The 17,566-nt window shown below is 41.8% G+C and overlaps 1 protein-coding gene across 2 annotated transcripts in view; it reads left to right on the top strand.

The window, feature by feature from the left end:
• The window catches only part of LOC118118954 (ras and Rab interactor 2), a 43,090-nt gene extending 25,756 nt beyond the window's left edge, over positions 1–17,334 (top strand). Inside the window, exons 1-6 of one of the 2 annotated variants that reach the window (XM_035172537.1) lie at positions 3,730–4,207; positions 5,334–6,944; positions 13,462–13,770; positions 13,928–14,059; positions 14,485–14,648; positions 15,125–17,334. In XM_035172537.1, the coding sequence (XP_035028428.1) occupies positions 4,156–4,207; positions 5,334–6,944; positions 13,462–13,770; positions 13,928–14,059; positions 14,485–14,648; positions 15,125–15,547 (2,691 nt within the window). In that variant the 5' untranslated portion in view covers positions 3,730–4,155 and the 3' untranslated portion in view covers positions 15,548–17,334. Of the gene's footprint in view, positions 1–3,729; positions 4,208–5,333; positions 6,945–13,461; positions 13,771–13,927; positions 14,060–14,484; positions 14,649–15,124 lie in introns of those variants that run through there. The other variant, XM_035172536.1, reaches the window with a different exon arrangement.
• Positions 17,335–17,566: the final 232 nt, after the last annotated feature.

Genomic DNA, 17,566 nt, shown 5'->3' with positions numbered 1-17,566 from the left:
AAGTCGTTTTTTTTTACATTTCATTTAGCTGACGCTTTTATCCAAAGCGACTTACAATAAGTGCATTCAACCATGAGGGTACAAACCCAGAACAACAAGAATAGAGAAAGTACAATTTCTTCAAAAAAGCAAAAACGACAAAGTGCCATTTAAGTGCTACTAAATTGTTAGTTTAAAAATGTTATTCAAGGTATAGTCGGAAGAGGTGTGTTTTTAGTTTGCGGCGGAAGATGTGTAAACTTTCTGTTGTCCGGATGTCAATGGGGAGCTCATTCCACCATTTAGGAGCCAGGACAGCAAACAGTCGTGATTTTACAGTTTACATGTGGAAATGAATCGCAACAAAACATAGTATGTGTAATGTTACCAGCAGGTATGTCAATGTACATCATAAATCATGATCATAGGTCAGGGAGAGGATTACTATGTAATCTGATAAAACCTATGATAGTATACTGTAGGAACTTATGTGTGCAGATGCATAGTATCACTGTATAATGTTGTGAGTTTATCATAAATCCTTCCTTATTGCATTTACAGACAACATCACTTTTTGCAGCCAAACTGATTTGTGTAATTGGCTCATCCCTATGCAGATTCTGCACTGTTTTCTGTCATTCCACATCTGTTGTGTGTAAAAACTGTGGGATATTTTTCCTCTGGCATGACACTCGTAAGCTCCAAGTCAACCCTGCTCAAAGCATTAACTAGCATGCCAAGGCTCAGTGTCTCACCCTGAGGGACAAAAGCCTTATCCAGGCCCAGATATGTGATGTGTTGCTGGGTATTGACTTAGGCGTTAGCAAGACACCTCTGGAGTTTCTGCTCCACCCAGACTGTTAAAGCCCTTGGCCTTTTTACAGCCATGAACACAGAACATGACCATTTTATTCGAAGTTCTTAAAAGTGTTCAGTCACTTTTAGTGTACAGAAGACAAAGATTATCGCCACATGTTATCAGTAAGTTTTTATTTCTTAAAAGAGCAGACATAATTAGTCACTGAAGTAGTAGAACCCTTCTTTGCTTGTATCAGTTAATTGTTATTATTTGTCTTTTGCCCCAGCTCAATTTGCCATTTGCTGAAGTGAGCTAGAAACATGAAACTTGGCCCAATAACTGGAGAGGATGTGCAAATTCCACCCAAGAATCATGAGCTCAATCAGCCAGATGGCAAATTTTGTATACAGGCTTGGCGGACACATTTTTTTCTATAATTTTAAATCAATCAATCTTTGAATCAAAATGTCGCCATGGGTGGGGCTTAGCAGGAAAGTGCCCATAACTCTTAGCAATTCATCCAATCATTATAAATCTCAGAGAGATGGCTAGAATCTATTTTCATAAGCCTTCTATTAACTCCAGTTAAAGTATTGACTTTTGTTAATTTGGTTTGAGAAAATGATTCATAAAACCCAGCAAAGTAAATTCTTCTCCTCAGTACATTTACTGTACAGTGGACAAGATGAAATGTTACAACATGGACTATGATTGGTCTCAAAAATTCTTTAAACAAAATTAATTTAAAGCAATTTTTCTCATTTTTTCAATCCTAAAACTTCTTCATTGCTCTTATTCATTTTGGACAACCAAGGTCCTTCATTTTGTTGGCACAAAAAGAGTTGAACCCTCAAACTGCCACTTACAGCCTTGATTTTGCTGTATACCTGCTTTCTCTAAGTCATAGTGTATCTTTTTTTACTTAATTTAGCTGATGTAAAAATAGTCAGCTGAAATAGTGTGGGTGTTCACACCGATTTGTGTCCATTCAGGCCCTGCTTCTGTGACTCAGATCTATGCCTGGCTTCCAGTGTCTTTCACCGTCATAATGAGTTCAAAGTGACACACAATGATTTGTGGATATTCCCTTTTGATGTGGTCTTGAACACACATGCATTCTCTCTTTTGTATTCCTCAGTGTCTCTTGTTCACTCGTAAATCGGCCCCGTAGGTTTTGTGTCTGTGAAGGTAATTGAGCAGCAGTGAAGAATTGATCTAAAAGGCGGTTCTGATGTACATATGAATAACTGTGTGTGTGTGTGTGTGTGTGTGTGTGTGTGTGTGTGTGTGTGTGTGTGTGTGTGTGTGTGTGTGTGTGTGTGTGTGTGTGTGTGTGTGTGTGTGTGTGTGTGTGTGTGGCTAGGAAAGCTGAGAAGAGTACTGTTGACTCTGACGTTGTCTCAGTATAGCTGCTTTCAGACATGCACTGAACTCTGCAGATACTCCGTATTTTCTCTGGAGGAGGTGCATGTGTGAATGCAAATGTCCAAGTGAGAGGCTCCGCAGTTTCTGCAGACTCTCTCCACCTGGTCCCCTAGTATAAAGTCCGTAGAAATTCACGAATTCAGAATTTGATGTGTGAACACAGCAGGTGATATCCACTGGATTCACCGCGAGCGAGTGGGGGGGTTGGTGACACTTCTAAGGCCCAGCAGAAGAAAAAAATTGAAAAAATTTGAAAAGTGGTGTCTTAAGACATCGACAAAGATGTCAAGAGAGTTTGTGGTGATAAGAGCCGACAATGGTTTCAGGGTGCTGTAAACATGATCACGTGATCCCCACAGTGGAGTTACTACATTATTCCTGCCTCTGCCTGCTGCACCCGGCTGCTCCAGCTCTCGCCTGAATAATGCAGAGGATTTGTTGCTGTTGTGAACCCATCTGTGCAAAGAACCTCCCGCTGTGCATGTGTGAAAGACAGACTCTGGGTAAACTCCGGAAACCAATTCTCCGGATTTTACCTGCAGGTCATTTCTGAAAACGGCTTATCTTACTACCTGTATTGTTGCTCTCCACCTGTGATGACAGTTTTGCTAAAACAGCATTCTTAGATCTTTATTCTCTTTGGTCTTTATGAACAGAAATCATGTGTTTATTGACATATATAGCGGGGAAGTGGTCACAGGAGACACATTCAGAATGAGAATTTACGTACTTAACGCTGTCCACTTTTGATCAGACCTCTCAGGATGAATGTTAATGCCAGGTCTGAACATGGCCTTTCTGTTCGTTATACATTTGTTAAATTGAAGTATGAGAAGCTTGACAGTCCATTATTTCAGGGCTGCATGGACAAAGACCTTAAATGAATCAGGTATTAGCAAAATATGACTGATTTAAATTGAACACATTTGTTGTTGGTGTCGTAAAATTCCGTGCTTAATTTTTCAGTTACATCCATTAAATTAAAGCTGTGTCAGACAGTGATAATAATACAGATATTTATAGATTTAATAATGTTATTTATAACAACAGTAATGATATTCTTTGTTCTATGCCTCTCTTTACTAAGACATGATGACAACCACTTTGGGTATTTCTCTGGAAGAACCAGTTAGTTAGAACAGTGTGCTGCACTTGCCATTGCCAGGTCATACATCAATCAAACTTTATTCCTCAGGGTGTGTGTGTGTGAGTGTGTGAGTGAGTGAGTGTACAGCTATCTTTGTGAGGACCAGTTTGAGTCTACAACCAACAAGTGAGGACATTTTGGACGGTCCTCACTTTGTGACCCCCCTTTTAATGGACTGTTTGGGGGTTAAGACTTGGTTTTAGGGTTAGAATTAGATTTAGGTTGAGGGTTAGGGTTAGGCATTTAGTGTGGATGGTTTGGGTAAGGGGCTAGGGAATGCATTATGCCAATGAGTGGCCTCACTCAGACAGCTGTACAAACGTGTGCGTGTGTTGACTGGAGCAGTGCGTGTGTTGACTTGTGCTTTGCTTTGCACATACTTGTGTGAACATGCTTATATGAATTCTGCAAAATTAGAAGTTACAAGAAATTATCTATTATAAATTATCAGAACTCTATCTGAAAACATTGTATTGTCAACTTAGTAAGTAATACAGTCAGAATATGTAACAAAGGGAAAAGTAGAAGACAAAATAGATGAGAGGGTTAACAAGAGACATCAGGGAAACAGGAAAAGTGTTTGTCCCTGTGCCGTTGAGCGAGAGAACAACTGACCATGCAGCTTGAGCTGAATGGGAGGGAGAGAGGCGGGAGCACTGTGCTAATATCCCGCCCACACACATCAACATGAGTGAGTCACAACACAGATTTAGTGTGGGTGAGCTAGAGAAGCCAGTCGAGTTTCAGCTTGTGTAGATGCAGCAGTGTGTCCTCTGCAGCACCATCACATTTGTACAAAGTTTGAATGAGTGTGAGATCAACAGCTCGTCTGTGTGTAAGGCAGCTTTGGGATCACAGTAAGTATTGTTATCCTCTCTTCTGCGCTGTAGTTATGTGAAGAGCTGTGTCTGGCACTGGTATTCCTCATGTGGTATTGTTTCCACTTGTGTGTGTGTGTGTGTGTTTCTTGTTTTGCTTTGTCTAGTACAGCCTGGACTCTGAAGGGTCAACAAATGGTTGTGTTAAAGTTGTTTGGTTCTATTTTCCTCTTACGTGTTTGTTTGGAAGAGTTTGAGCCTCCCGGTCTGCAATAGTATTTCTAGTTCTTTTGAGAGAGATAACATTTGCAGGATTTGCTTTGCATCATTGTTAGTGGATGAGAGGTCAATTGAAAGTGGTCATTGTTAAGCATTTTTCAGTTTTAGATTGTGCTTGTTTTTTGCTGCTGCTCACTGTTGATTTGCAGGATTTGCTTTGAGTAAAATTGTCAGCTTCCAAGAGAACAGCATGAGACCAATAAATGACATAGTAGGGCTGTAATGGAATATTTTAAATTTAAATATTTTGCAAGAAAATGTATTAGCTAAAGGGGTATACTACTACTATTACTATCTATGTGTGTACACACACGGCAGTGGCTCAGGGGGTAGAGCAGTCATCCTTTAACCAGAAGTATGTATATATATATATATATATATATATAGCATAATTGTGACATATTTCAGTGATTTTATGAGCTGGACTAATCTCATTAACATATTTTTGCCAACAGTCAAAAACTACTCACTTTATCTGGTCAGAATACTAAGATTGTAATTAAAGTTTAGTTGAGTAATTACAATATAATTATTTGATTTGTGGTGCTTACCAAACCAAATTAACTGAATGTACTGTTCATGCCTTCTCTTGGTGGTGTTTCTCAGTGATACAAAAGTATTGCTTTTACAATTATTGAATGACCTACTAAAAATAACTGGAATTTGTGTTCAGTATATTATTTGGTCAGAGAGCTTGTGAGAGGCATCTACCAAATCTTTGGTCCAGGTTTGTTAAAAGATAATGATAGCCTCAATTCACATGCTACTATATTATTCGGATCATGGCACTGTTTCCACCTGGTGATCAGACAAGAACCAAATATATTAAATTTGACACTTGTGTGTTGTTTGTCATCAACAGTATTTTTCTCATTATCTCATCCAGGCTTCTGGGCCGCTCAGTTGTGCCGTAGGAGGAAGGTCTTGTTGTCAGGGGAAGGAACTCCCAACAGACCACCTTCTACTACTCAGGGACCAGTCTTCTTGGCAGCGCCCCCAGGGCGCCCACAGCTTCAAACTCGCACCCCATCTGAGCTTGAGTGTTGCCAATCCAACGGAGCGCTGTGTTTCATCAACCCCCTCTTCATAAAGGTCCACCAACCAGACGGCGATTCAAGTGCCACCGCCTCTGGCACAGCAAAGCAGGTGCGGAGGGAGGAACCTATTAGCAACAACGAAGAAACCAGCCAGGATACTCAGCCCTGTTGTGGCAGCAGTCCTCAGGTCTGCAGCTCAAATCACAGTGACAGAAGCCAGTCTGGTCAAAGCGAACTGCACAGCCTCATCAGAAACACACAGCTACAAGGAGATAACAGTCAAGCCAACTGCAGTCAGAAGCTAACTGTGTCTCGGTCCCCACCCCCTCGTCCACCTCTACCACGCTCTGTGCCACGGCGCTCAGCCCCCCCTGTCAGACAGCGCAGCATGCCAGAGAAGATCTCCTGGATCAACATCCCCAAGGAGAAGGTTGAGGAGAGAGAGAGGGGCAGCAGCCTCCTGTCTCGTCTGGGCTCCTCACTAAGCATCAGCCCCTCATCCTCCCCTCCCAAGAGATTCAACATCAGCTCCCCTATATCCATCTCCCGGCCCTCCCTGCCCCTTTCTCTAACTTCTCTCTCCTCCTCTCCACGTCGGGGCAAGTTGTCACCATCATCCAGCCAGGAGGATGCTCAGTGCCACTTGGCACTGGAGGAGCAGACTATTGAGAAGGCTCTCATGCGGGCCAAACTGTCTCAGTGTAATGCTACCAAAACCACTGTTCAGGTGTCCAGCAGTCCTCCAGAACATTCAATGATGACAACCAGCAAGCAGGCAGAGAAGCAACGAGGAGAAGAAGAAGCAGGTGAGGAATGTAGTGGAGGTAGCCAGCGGCTGAGCGACATGAGCCTCTCCACTGATTCATCAGATTCTTTGGATTTCTCTCAGTCCTCAGCGTTCTTCCTTCCTCCTCTGCATGACCCTAGCCCCCCCACTGAGGCTGACTTTAACACACACCTCCCCCTCTCCCTCCCCCCATCCCACATGCCTTATGGCAGCATGGAGGAAGATGATGACGATGATGACGACGAGGATGAAGAGGAGCAAGACTATGGCGTCAGCCTTGAGAGTGATCAAGACCAGGACCTGACTATGGTGCCTCCCGGACATCGCACAAATCGTCGCCCCAGTGCCAGTGCTTTGGTCCTCCAAAAGGCCCTGCGAGGGCAACTGCGCAAGATGAGCGGAGTTTTCCACTCACTGCTGACGCCTGAGAAGAGGGCGATCCGCAGGGTTGTGGAGCTGTCCAGGGACAAAGGATCATACTTTGGCTGTCTGGTGCAGGACTACCTGAGCTACATGGGCGAGGGTGCGGGCACCCAAGCCTGGCAGGGCTACGCCTCTGGACTTGAGCTGCTGCAGACTCTCCGCCAGTTTATTACTCAAATGAAGAGCTACCTGATACAGAGCTCCGAAATGGAGCCGCCAATTGAGAGCCTAATTCCTGAAGATCAGATCGGTAAGTGCCAGGAAAAATTGTTCTACTCTCTTTTGCTCTAGTTCTTAGGTCTTTAGTGTTCTTTTTCTAGTATTTTAAGGAATGGCTCATGCACTTTAAATATCACTGTACCTCATTCTGGCAAACAATGTGAGCATAATCCTTTAATTATAGTAATTGTATGTTGTCTTCCTAAAGGTTTGGTCAACTCCTGTTAGATCATTACTGACTGCTCAACTTTTTCAACCTGTTTGCCATTTAGGCATCATAAACTCCTCCTCAACTCAAAGGAGTGGTGGTGGTGGTGGTGGGAGTCATTTCTGTGTGTATTTGCAAATAATTTAGTGATTACTTTTAGGAAGTGTGAATGGGTGACAAAAAATGTGTTTAATGCAGATACAGAGGTTTCACTTCAATATTTTAGCAGTGAGGACTTTGGAAAACTTGTCCTCACGTGTTTGCAGCTGGATGTGTGCGTGTGTGTTTATGTGTCCATTCCTGGTGAAGCCATGGCCATAAGGGCTGGTTGTAGATAATAGTTTGCTGTCATGTAAGGGTAGGCGTTAAATCAGTCTTAGTGCAAAATTCTTCTTCTTCTTTGTTCGGTTTATTGGCGGAGGGCACCAATGTCAAGGTGCATTACCGCCATTTACTGTGTTTACAGGTCGATAGTCTATTAGTCATATTTGCTTTTCCCTTTTATATTGCTTTGTAATTTCCTTCCTTTATTGCATCGTACAATGCCATGATGACAGCAACATGTAAGGGAAAAAACAGACACAGTGATATACATACACAAGAACACACGCACCTGCCAGAAGAGCAGTCTGAATCAGTAAGACTAAGATTCAGTGGCTGCATCAGACCTTGGACAGAGTATCATGTATACACAGAGCACAAACAGGTTTATATCCCAGGGGGAAGGGGGCTGTTGAACCAACCTGTTTCTACTGGCCCTGTTCAGTGCTATAATTATAGTTACCATCACATAGCATGAACACTAATCTTTAATGTTGACATTTTACATTAACATTTTTAATAGTTATTATTTATTATTTGACCACGTTATAAGTGACATTGTCAGCATCTGTTTGGCGATTTTTTTTATATTATGCAAATTTTATTAAAGGGGAAACCCAGTGATTTTAACAATTAAGTTCAATTCACTTATCAAAGCTAACTGACAGCTCTGGCTGTGACATAACTTTTATGATGTTCCCTGTGACTCTCTGTACCATGCAGAGAAGGTCAAGTGAAAGACTACTGCTGCTGCATTTTGGAAACGGGTAAGATCCTTAGAATAAGGAAGAAGAGTGTCTTCTTTTATTGTCAGGTGTCAGATTTAGCATGCAAAACAAGATGGCTGTCAGTTTCAGAGGATACTGTCATCCAAGATGCCATGGTGACAACCTGGTGACAAGGTTATGGTCTCGAGCCATTTTATCGACTGTTTAAAGTTCCACCAGATACAAAGGCAAAATCAATGATGTAGTTGTTAACTTTAAATTAATAACAGCAAAGGCTGCAAAGTTTAATTTCTTAATGGTTGTTCCATAACAATAAACACCGCTGTCCAATGTTAGCCCCATTAGCATGGAAGCAGAAGTAGCATGAAAACAATCCAAGTTGCTTGTAGACAGTATTTAATTCATAAATGTAGCATAGGGTTATATTCTGCGAATGAACACAAACTTTGGAGCACAGGGAGGCGTCAATGGATCCATAAAGTCCAGACATTGTTCCCTCTTGTTCAATTGTGCACTTGTTCAACCTGTCCTCTGTTGGCAAACCATTTCAATAATTGAAGGCAGCGTCCAATTAATTCACATTCCTAAGTTGTAATTGACACAGCTGTCACTTTTTGCCACCATCTCTGCCCACCAAACATGTCAAAAAGGACTGAAAGTCAGGACACATCATGTCAGATGCTTCAGTTTTGAACAGTCTTTAACATATTTAGCTCTGGACGTCTGCTATGAATCAGGTCTTTTCCAGACTAACATCCCATAGTGAAACGGATGTAAGGTCTTTTATTAATGTCAGCAGTGATCAGGGGGTTTGGAAATAGGAGGCTGATTAGATATGGAAATTAATTTCTGTGTCTAAAAATGTCAACAGACAATCCAAAGAAAATGACACACAAGATTATAAATTACAATTGTTTAATTAGATGATGAAACATCACAACATTTCTTATTATCTAGTGAAACTTTGACACTTTTTCCTCTCAAATACTTCCATCACAGGCCACCCATGTAAATAAAGAGAAGACATTCAAAAACTGAGAGAGAAAAGACAAAAATATTAGATTGTTTTTCATGGTTTGTATGTCACCTGTCACGGATTCCCATCTCTTGCCTGTTTTCTGAGTGGCCTTGTTTTTCAAAGCAACACACTGGGCACTGCTGCAGTTTTCTGGGAATAGTTGCACAATATTTTGTTGTAGCAGTTTCAGAGAGGGTTTTCTCCTCAGCTCAGAAGCTGGCCAGCCCAGATGGTTTGAGAGGCTAACTGCCAAGACATGCAGTCCCAGTCTTACTCCACTTCTTTTATACCAACTCTCCAATCAGGGTGTGGGGATTTGAGGCAAGCCCCCGTCTTTCTTTGCATTTTGTTGAGGTTGCTCTCTCTCTCTCTCTTGTGCTCTCCTTGCTTTAATGGAACTGTGTTGAGGCAGTGAAAAAGAAAATAATATTCACACACACACACACACACACACACACACACACACACACACACACACACACACACACACTTTAATGGCTGCAGTCAGGAAGATGCTGTTGTTGTACTCCACATATCCCAAACAGACTCTCTGTTTGTGGTGCTTCACTAAGTGTTCTTGCGTTACAACAACACCAGAGTGTAAACTTTACACTACGGGGTTGTTTACACTGTAAAGCATCTTAATATGTCAGTTTAATAGGATAGTTCAGCAGATTATTTGCTGACTGGCTGAGTGTTACATGAAAAGATTGATATCACTGTCATACCCAGCTGTATGAAGCTGGACCCGGCCTCCTGTTAGCCTAGCCTGTTAAACCTCCCTACACTTAATGTTTAACACATTTAAGAGATGACCCATTTGTTACTTTGGGACATTCTAGTTGTTTCCAAATTTTTTTTATTTTAGTTCTTAGCTAAGCTTCATATTCACTGTACAGATAATATATTTTCATCTAACTTAAAACAAGAAAGAAAACAATTGTGTTTCAAAAGTGGGGAACTCTGTGTTTCCAGAACATTCACTCTATGATTCTTTGAAGAGATCACTTCGTCATGAAGGTGTTGAGAGAATGAAATGTTTGTGAATTAATCAATAATGGAGTCCGAAGTATTAGTCTCTCAACCTGCTGCATTTATGTCCCAATGTACAAAGACTATTTTAAGTTGGAGGAAGTCAGCCGTCTGTGTATCAGGATAAACACACCCCTTCTGTTTACACCAGGCTATTTATACTACAAGGACACATTGGGCTCTTTACATGTCTTTGCCCGTCTCTTTGTGTGTGTGCATGGTTTAGTGGCGGGTTTTATGTGTTTCTGTCTCCGAAACTGATGACAAGGTGACCTGGTGGATGAAGCTTTTACATTTAGCTTACTGTCATGTCCAAACATATGGCTGCATTCAGGAAAACAAACTGTTTATCATCATTCAGGGAAGCAGACATAAAAACAATACAATCTTAAGGGTCAGAGCGAGCACTCTTAAATTAGTAGCAACAAATCGAATGCAGCCAAGGTCCATTTATTTCTCCTCTTGTAGCAAATGTGACACATAGCACATATTTCCTTTTAAATTTTGTGTTACTGAAGTGATAAAGAAAAATCTGTGTGCGTGCTGTTTGTTGATCACTGATGCTGCTGCACAGCTCTCACAGGTAAACTCCTACTATGACAACAGCAGGGAACTCCTCAGCATATACTGTAGTATGTCTGGATTCCGGGATGATACCCTGTGGTTTTAGTTGCGAGTTAGCTCATCCCACTCAGTGGCCATTGGCCAATGTGGTCATGTCCAGAGGGTTGCTGTGCAGCCATGTTTTTCCAATCAAAACAAAGATGCATAAAAACGTATTAGTTATCATGTGGCACAAATTATATAAAATGTATTCAATACTTGCAGCATGTGTTAACTTATAGAGCGATTAATTAATCAAGTAATGCTGTAGCAGTGACGGCAGAGATGGACACTGGACAGACTAAAGAGTATCAGGTGCTTTGTTTCATGTCCCTGGGACAATTGTCGAGGACCATATGTATTAGAGGCAAGGAAAGGAGAGCATGTTTGGAGAGAGGTTTGTATTCAGCAGGAAGAGGTGTCGCTTCGTGGCAAAAAGCATGTGTTTGTGTTTTGTGGCTGATAAGTTGATTTTTAGGAAATATCTTATGACCACAGGGAAAATACTGTCACACTCCTAAAACTCTGTAAGACACAGTACTTTTTAAGGAACTATAATATATATGTGTGTAAATCTGGACACATCTTCCTATTCAAATGACCTGAATAGCTCTCAATCTAATGCCCAGTGCAGAGTGTGGAATGTTGGCTCTGCCACTGACCTGTGGAGTGTCCTTTGATTACCAAGCTGCAGAAAAAATATCACAAAATGAAGACAATTCTTAAAACTGGAAACATTACATTTTCATGTTAATAAACAAACACATATGTATAGGACCTTTTCTATAAAATGCAAGAAATTAGTCACAAATGCAGTATCTTTGTCCCTAGTGTCTTTTTCTTCATCTAATCAACAGAACAAAACAGACCTTTTTCACCTCAAAGCAGGAGAAACATAACTGTCATGATTAGTGATACTCCTTGAGGCTCTTTAAGGGTTTGGTTTTGTTCATGCTGACTCACTGGCCAGGCTTCCTGCTGTAGAACATAGCCCTTGGTATTCGCACCTGAGGTTTTCCTGCTGACATAAGTCAAAATGTCTGCTGTGAAAATGTCTGCAAACAAAGAACCAGCAGGTCACTGGAGAAGCTGGTCACAGTGAATTCTGACATTTTTGCTGAAAGGAATGGCTTAATGTTCACCTTTAATCAGAGGCAGTAAAATACATTCAACATGCTTGGCACCTACTTACTGCAGCCCTCAGACTAGTGGTGGAATGAGGAAGTGAGAATGTGCTGTGCGTGAGAGGCTGGCACGAGAGCCTTGCCTCTCAAAATCACTTCAACCTCACCTGTCTGGCCTGAGTCCAGCAGAGGTGCTGGGTGCGGACAAACCTTCCATTAAAGACAGGAGAGGTGGAATAAAATTACATTTATGTGATGTGTGTTATGTGTTACTGGCTGTCATCCATTTCTAATCTTTGTCTGCAGATGTGTCAACAAAAAAGAAACTGCTGACTTCCCCCAATTCTGGAGAATAGTCAGCAACACACACAGACAGCACTCAACACATGGTCCTTATTCAGCAGTGCTGTGGTTTGGCCTCCATCCTGTCTGTATAATGATATCATGGTGTGCGTTAGTCAGACTGCACCAGCTGAGCTTGTAGAAGCTGATGTTGACACTGTCACTATGTGGATACAGACCTCTGGTCTCTGTGCACATTATACTGCTCCAGCTACAGCAACACACTCAACTTCCTTAACTGTGACGTGTGCAGATGGTGAACAGCAGCAACTTGGGTTTCACATATGTCATTACAAGTGACCTTGAAACTCTCCAGGAAGTTTTGGGGTCTTGACTGATACTATTGTGTCTGACAGGGTTCGCAACTAGACTAATAAGGAATGAAAAGTTAACCTTGGCATTATTTCTGAAATACTGACGGGAAATTACTTTAAAATAGACGTTACAGAGACAAACAAGTTTTAAGAGAAATAGTCCACGCCTCATTCATGTTGTCCACACCCACAATCAGTCAATACTCCAATCACAACCCCAAACCACAGCCCAGCATATTCTGAACCACTGAACGGAAGTGAGTATTAGGCAGCAATGTTTTTAAGGATCGGAGAGGATAGTCAGAGAGGATCGTCTTACCTTTGCAAAAGCGCGTTGTGAAGTCTGCATGTTGTCGCCAATCAGACACCTCTTCTTTAAAGTCAGAGTCAGGAGGAAATCATCTGGTGGATTGTTTTGGTCCCTGTGGAGATTTCCTACTAGCCGGGGCTAACGCCGTATGCCTGACTGACATTGACATACATATTGAATATAGAAACACTGTTGTATTCAACTCCAACATTGACGCTTCTCTTTCCTGAGTTGTTGGTTTGAGAAGATCAGCTGTAAAACCCAGATCTGACTATTTTTGTGTTTGTTTTTGCCTTGATTTAACTGGAATGAACTGATTTGTGTTTTGCTTGTGGGGGAGACTGAAACTGACTTTCTACATGCAAGGATTGAACTATGGACGCTGAGACTGTGGGTCACAAAAAAGTCTTAAGATGACAATATTATCGTTTATCGCCATTATTTCTTGGACAATATATCCTCCAACAAAAGTAGTTATTATGACAGGCCTAGTCAAATGTTTACAATTATAACTTCATCCTAATCAAAAAGCTTCCTCCTCTCTTCAGACCGGGTCCTGGAGAAAGCCATGCACAAGTGCGTGTTGAAGCCTCTAAAGCCGGTAGTGAGTGCGGCCCTGCAGGAGTTCCAGGTGAGCAGCGGAGCGTGGCAGGAGCTGCAGGAGAACCTGTCACTGGCCAAGGCACGGCAGCCGCAAGATGTGGGTGTCGCAGATATGCTGCCCCCGGATCACGTGGCCATTGAGAAGATCAAGCACAAGTTCCACACCATGTGTAAACTGTACTCTCCAGAGAAGAAGGTCACCCTGCTGCTGAGAGTGTGCAAACTCATCTACACCATCATGGAGGACAATTCAGGTAGATACTCACAGGTTAAACTGACTTCTTGCTAAACCAATGACGTTGACATGAGATAGAACTACTCAATAACCTGTAAATAATATTCATGCATGAGGTGATCTGAAGGGGAATCGTGAAAGAAACAAATCTGATGAACCTGGTGTCTGTGTCTCAGGTCGTCTATATGGTGCTGACGACTTCCTGCCGATGCTCACCTATGTTTTGGCCCAGTGTGATATGCCTCATCTGGACAATGAGATACTTTACATGATGGAGCTGCTGGACCCTTCACAGCTTCATGGAGAAGGTATCTGACTTAAATCCTCCCACACACACTCTCCACACTCTGGTTACCCCTCTGTGTAGGCTCACATATCCACACCTACAGCTCTGTGTCAGTGCTGGAAAATGTTCTGACTTTAACCAATCACAATCTCTTTTTCCCGCATTAAAATGCAGTGACTGCAAAATAGTGTCCATGAACATTTGCATTATTAAAATTAAATCAGCTGATTCCACTCAAAGAAGACACCACAGAAAACGGTGAAAGACGTGTTGATTGTGATTGGTTCAAACCTTTGTCAAAACTTTCCAGCTCATAGGTTGTTGATGTCATGATGATGTCAACATGACAACAGACACGTGGCCAGCGGGAGGTTTCTACCCACAGTGTACATGCAGTGAGTCGGAGTAGCCTCTGTGCTCATGAAGACTCTGTGTGTCCTTATCCAGGTGGTTACTATCTGACCAGCGCCTATGGAGCAATGTCCCTGATCAGAAATTTCCAGGAGGAGCAAGCTGCTCGAGTCCTGAGCTCGGAAACCAGAGACACACTCCACCAGTGGCACCGGCGCCGCACCACCCAGCGCTCTGCTCCCTCCATTGATGACTTTCAGGTAAAAACACACACAATTGTATAGATTGTTCTATATATAAACTATATAAGTATATATAAAGACTACTTCAGCTCAAGACAAATTAAAATCTGAAATATTTTGAGAATTTTATCCTACAAGTACTATTTATGCATCTCTAAAAATGTTCTGCCACAAATTACAAATATACATAACGACGTATGTTCAACTGTCATTGTCCTCAATTCACAGTATGACTGCTTCGTTTTATTAACTGTTGTTTGTGTAGGTCAAACCTTGACTTCACGTGTTAATGAATAACAGTGAAGATTAATATGTCTATATATTGTTTTGTTTTGCACACACACACTGTGTTTTTTTTTTTTCTCCTTTATTATTTTGTTTTGAAAACCTTTTGATGGACAAACCAGCAAAGAAAAAGTCTTGGTGAATTATTATCATTATCAGAAATAAACCTCCCCTATAGTTTAATTGTTTTTCTCTTTACTTTCCCTCAGAATTACCTGCGGGTGGCGCTGCAGGAGCTGGACAGTGGCTGCACGGCCAAGACTCTACAGGTCCGCCCTTACGCCACCGTAGAGGAGGTGTGCCAGCTGTGTGGCCAGAAGTTTAAAGTTTCTGACCCTCAGAACTACGGCCTCTTCTTGCTGATGGAGGGCAGCAGCCAGCAGCTTGCACCGGACACCTATCCTCAGAAGATCAAGGCTGAGCTCCACAGCCGCCCACAGGCTGCCCCCTTCCACTTCGTCTTCCGACGTGTTGCCAACAGCAGCACTCTGTCGACAGCTCCCTTCGATGCTATCCCCAACCTGAATGAGCTCAGCATGGACCTGTCGGACTCCTCCCCCCAACCCCAGCGAAGCTTACGCCTGTGCCCAGCTCCGATCCTCAGCCTGACAGGGGGCCAGCTGGAAGTTTGAACAGGGGCTTTGTCTCCCTGCTGTGAGAATATCACTCATAATCTCTAACAAACATGGTGTCAGCATACCAAAGGGGGCGAGCATGTTGAAAGGATTTAACTGTGCCAAACCGTGCCAGTCTTTACAAGGCCCAACTTCTCCTTTTGGATGGCACGTCTGTCTCAGTCAACATCCCCTCACTGGAAAGTTCTTTCCGACAGACTCGGTGAAAGAGGAAAGAAGGGAAGGAAATGAAAGAGATTGAGTCTTTTTTAACCTCCTTGGCTTTAGATTTGGAATCAGAGCTCTTAATGTCTAACCACACATTTATGGTAGAAATGTAGGGCATTATGTACAGATTTATTGAAGACCATGTGTTCAGTCCTGCCTTAATGCTGGTGCATGAGTTGCAGTTTCAGGGTCAGTTTTTATTGTCGCTACCTTTGAGGTACGGGAAATCAAAAATAAATCTAATCTTTGATTCATCGCTTTAAATATATCATAGATTTATTTAGGTAATATGTACTATTAACTACTATTTACTTGTTACAGTTGCTGGTAAACTGTATTTTGTTGTTTAAGTTTTGAAACTGTTCATGCTTTGGTCTGTTTGAGGGGGTTTAGGTGACACCCAGTGGTGCCTGGTGCACATAGCAATCTAATATTTGCCATTAGAATCAGGACATTTAAAGTTAAACAGCCACTCAGCTGTACACTTACACTCAAGCAGAATATACATTTGTTATTTTGTTCTTTGCTGTATCGGTAGCCCTCCTTATCTGTAAATTACAATCCAGTCATATCCAGTCTATGCACAGGCTCATGGTTCATTAACCACAGCCACTTGTTGCTGCATGTGTTCTCACAGATCCGATACAGACTGAAACCTGAAAACACACTTTGATGTGTTAGATAGTTTCTTCTTTAAGCATTCTTACAAGCAGACACAATTGAAATGAATATTCTTAGAAATACAACAATGTTTTGGTAAGAAACAGATATTGTGAGTGTTTATATAAGAATTTATGAGAATTTGTAAAATATTGTTCCTGCATGTAATTTGTGTTTTAAGGTAATGTTGGAAACAGGCAGGTCTGCCAGTGTCAAGAACAATGTAACATCCATGGATGTATTTACTCATTATCCTGGTGATATGAAAGAAACTTGTTGCTTATTGCTTGTTAACTTTTCCATTTAGATTGACAACATGTAACAGAGATTGATAACTGTGTCTATGTACTACTGACAGATGATAGAGGTTTTTGTTGTGCTGAGAAGAAAAGAGGGTAAATGAAGCTTGTTGCAGCTCCGAGGTCTCGGCCAGGGAAACAAGCTGTGTGGCTGTTTGTGGAGAGAGAAATGCTGAGATGGTCTGAGTCTGTGACGCAGTCTGCATCAGTAATGACGTTGGTTCTGTCAGGAAACATTACTTGAAAACGTTTCAGCGAGTGGAGAGGGAAGTGGAAGATGATGCGGGTGAAGGAAACCTGTTGGAGCTAGTAGAGAGGTATTAATATCATGTGTCGTTGTGTATACAGTATAGCCTGTACGTAGCTCACCATGTGTATCTCCGTGGGCGCAGTGTTCACAGTCTGCATTGACTCATACCGCCATGTTATTGGCACTGTCTATCTTTGATTAAGCAAATTGAGTATTTATATGTATCTGTGCAGGGATTTATCACAGATGTTTTTTTCATGTTTGTAATATTCTGTATTGTGTCAAAGAAATCTTCCTGCTTATTATTTGCCATTGAACAATATCATGAATATTCTTTTGTACTTAATAAACATTGGATCTAGAATCATGTTTGTCTTCTTCTGTTGTATCAGTACTCAACCACTAGATGGTGATCACATCTCACATATTTCACATGACCGTGTGAAGCTCCACTTTCTGCTGATCTCACATCAGGATTTATCGATCATTTTACTTGCATGGATCATGTAACATAGAGGTTTGTCCTGAGCTCCCCAACATAAAGTGAGATTTGATGTATTTTATTCTGAGGTTTGTTAAAACACTCGGGTAGACAGGCAC

The sequence above is a fragment of the Hippoglossus stenolepis genome, chromosome 12 (genome assembly GCF_022539355.2).
Source record: "Hippoglossus stenolepis isolate QCI-W04-F060 chromosome 12, HSTE1.2, whole genome shotgun sequence".
NCBI lineage: Eukaryota > Metazoa > Chordata > Actinopteri > Pleuronectiformes > Pleuronectidae > Hippoglossus > Hippoglossus stenolepis.
This window is presented reverse-complemented; position numbering and strand designations above follow the sequence as displayed.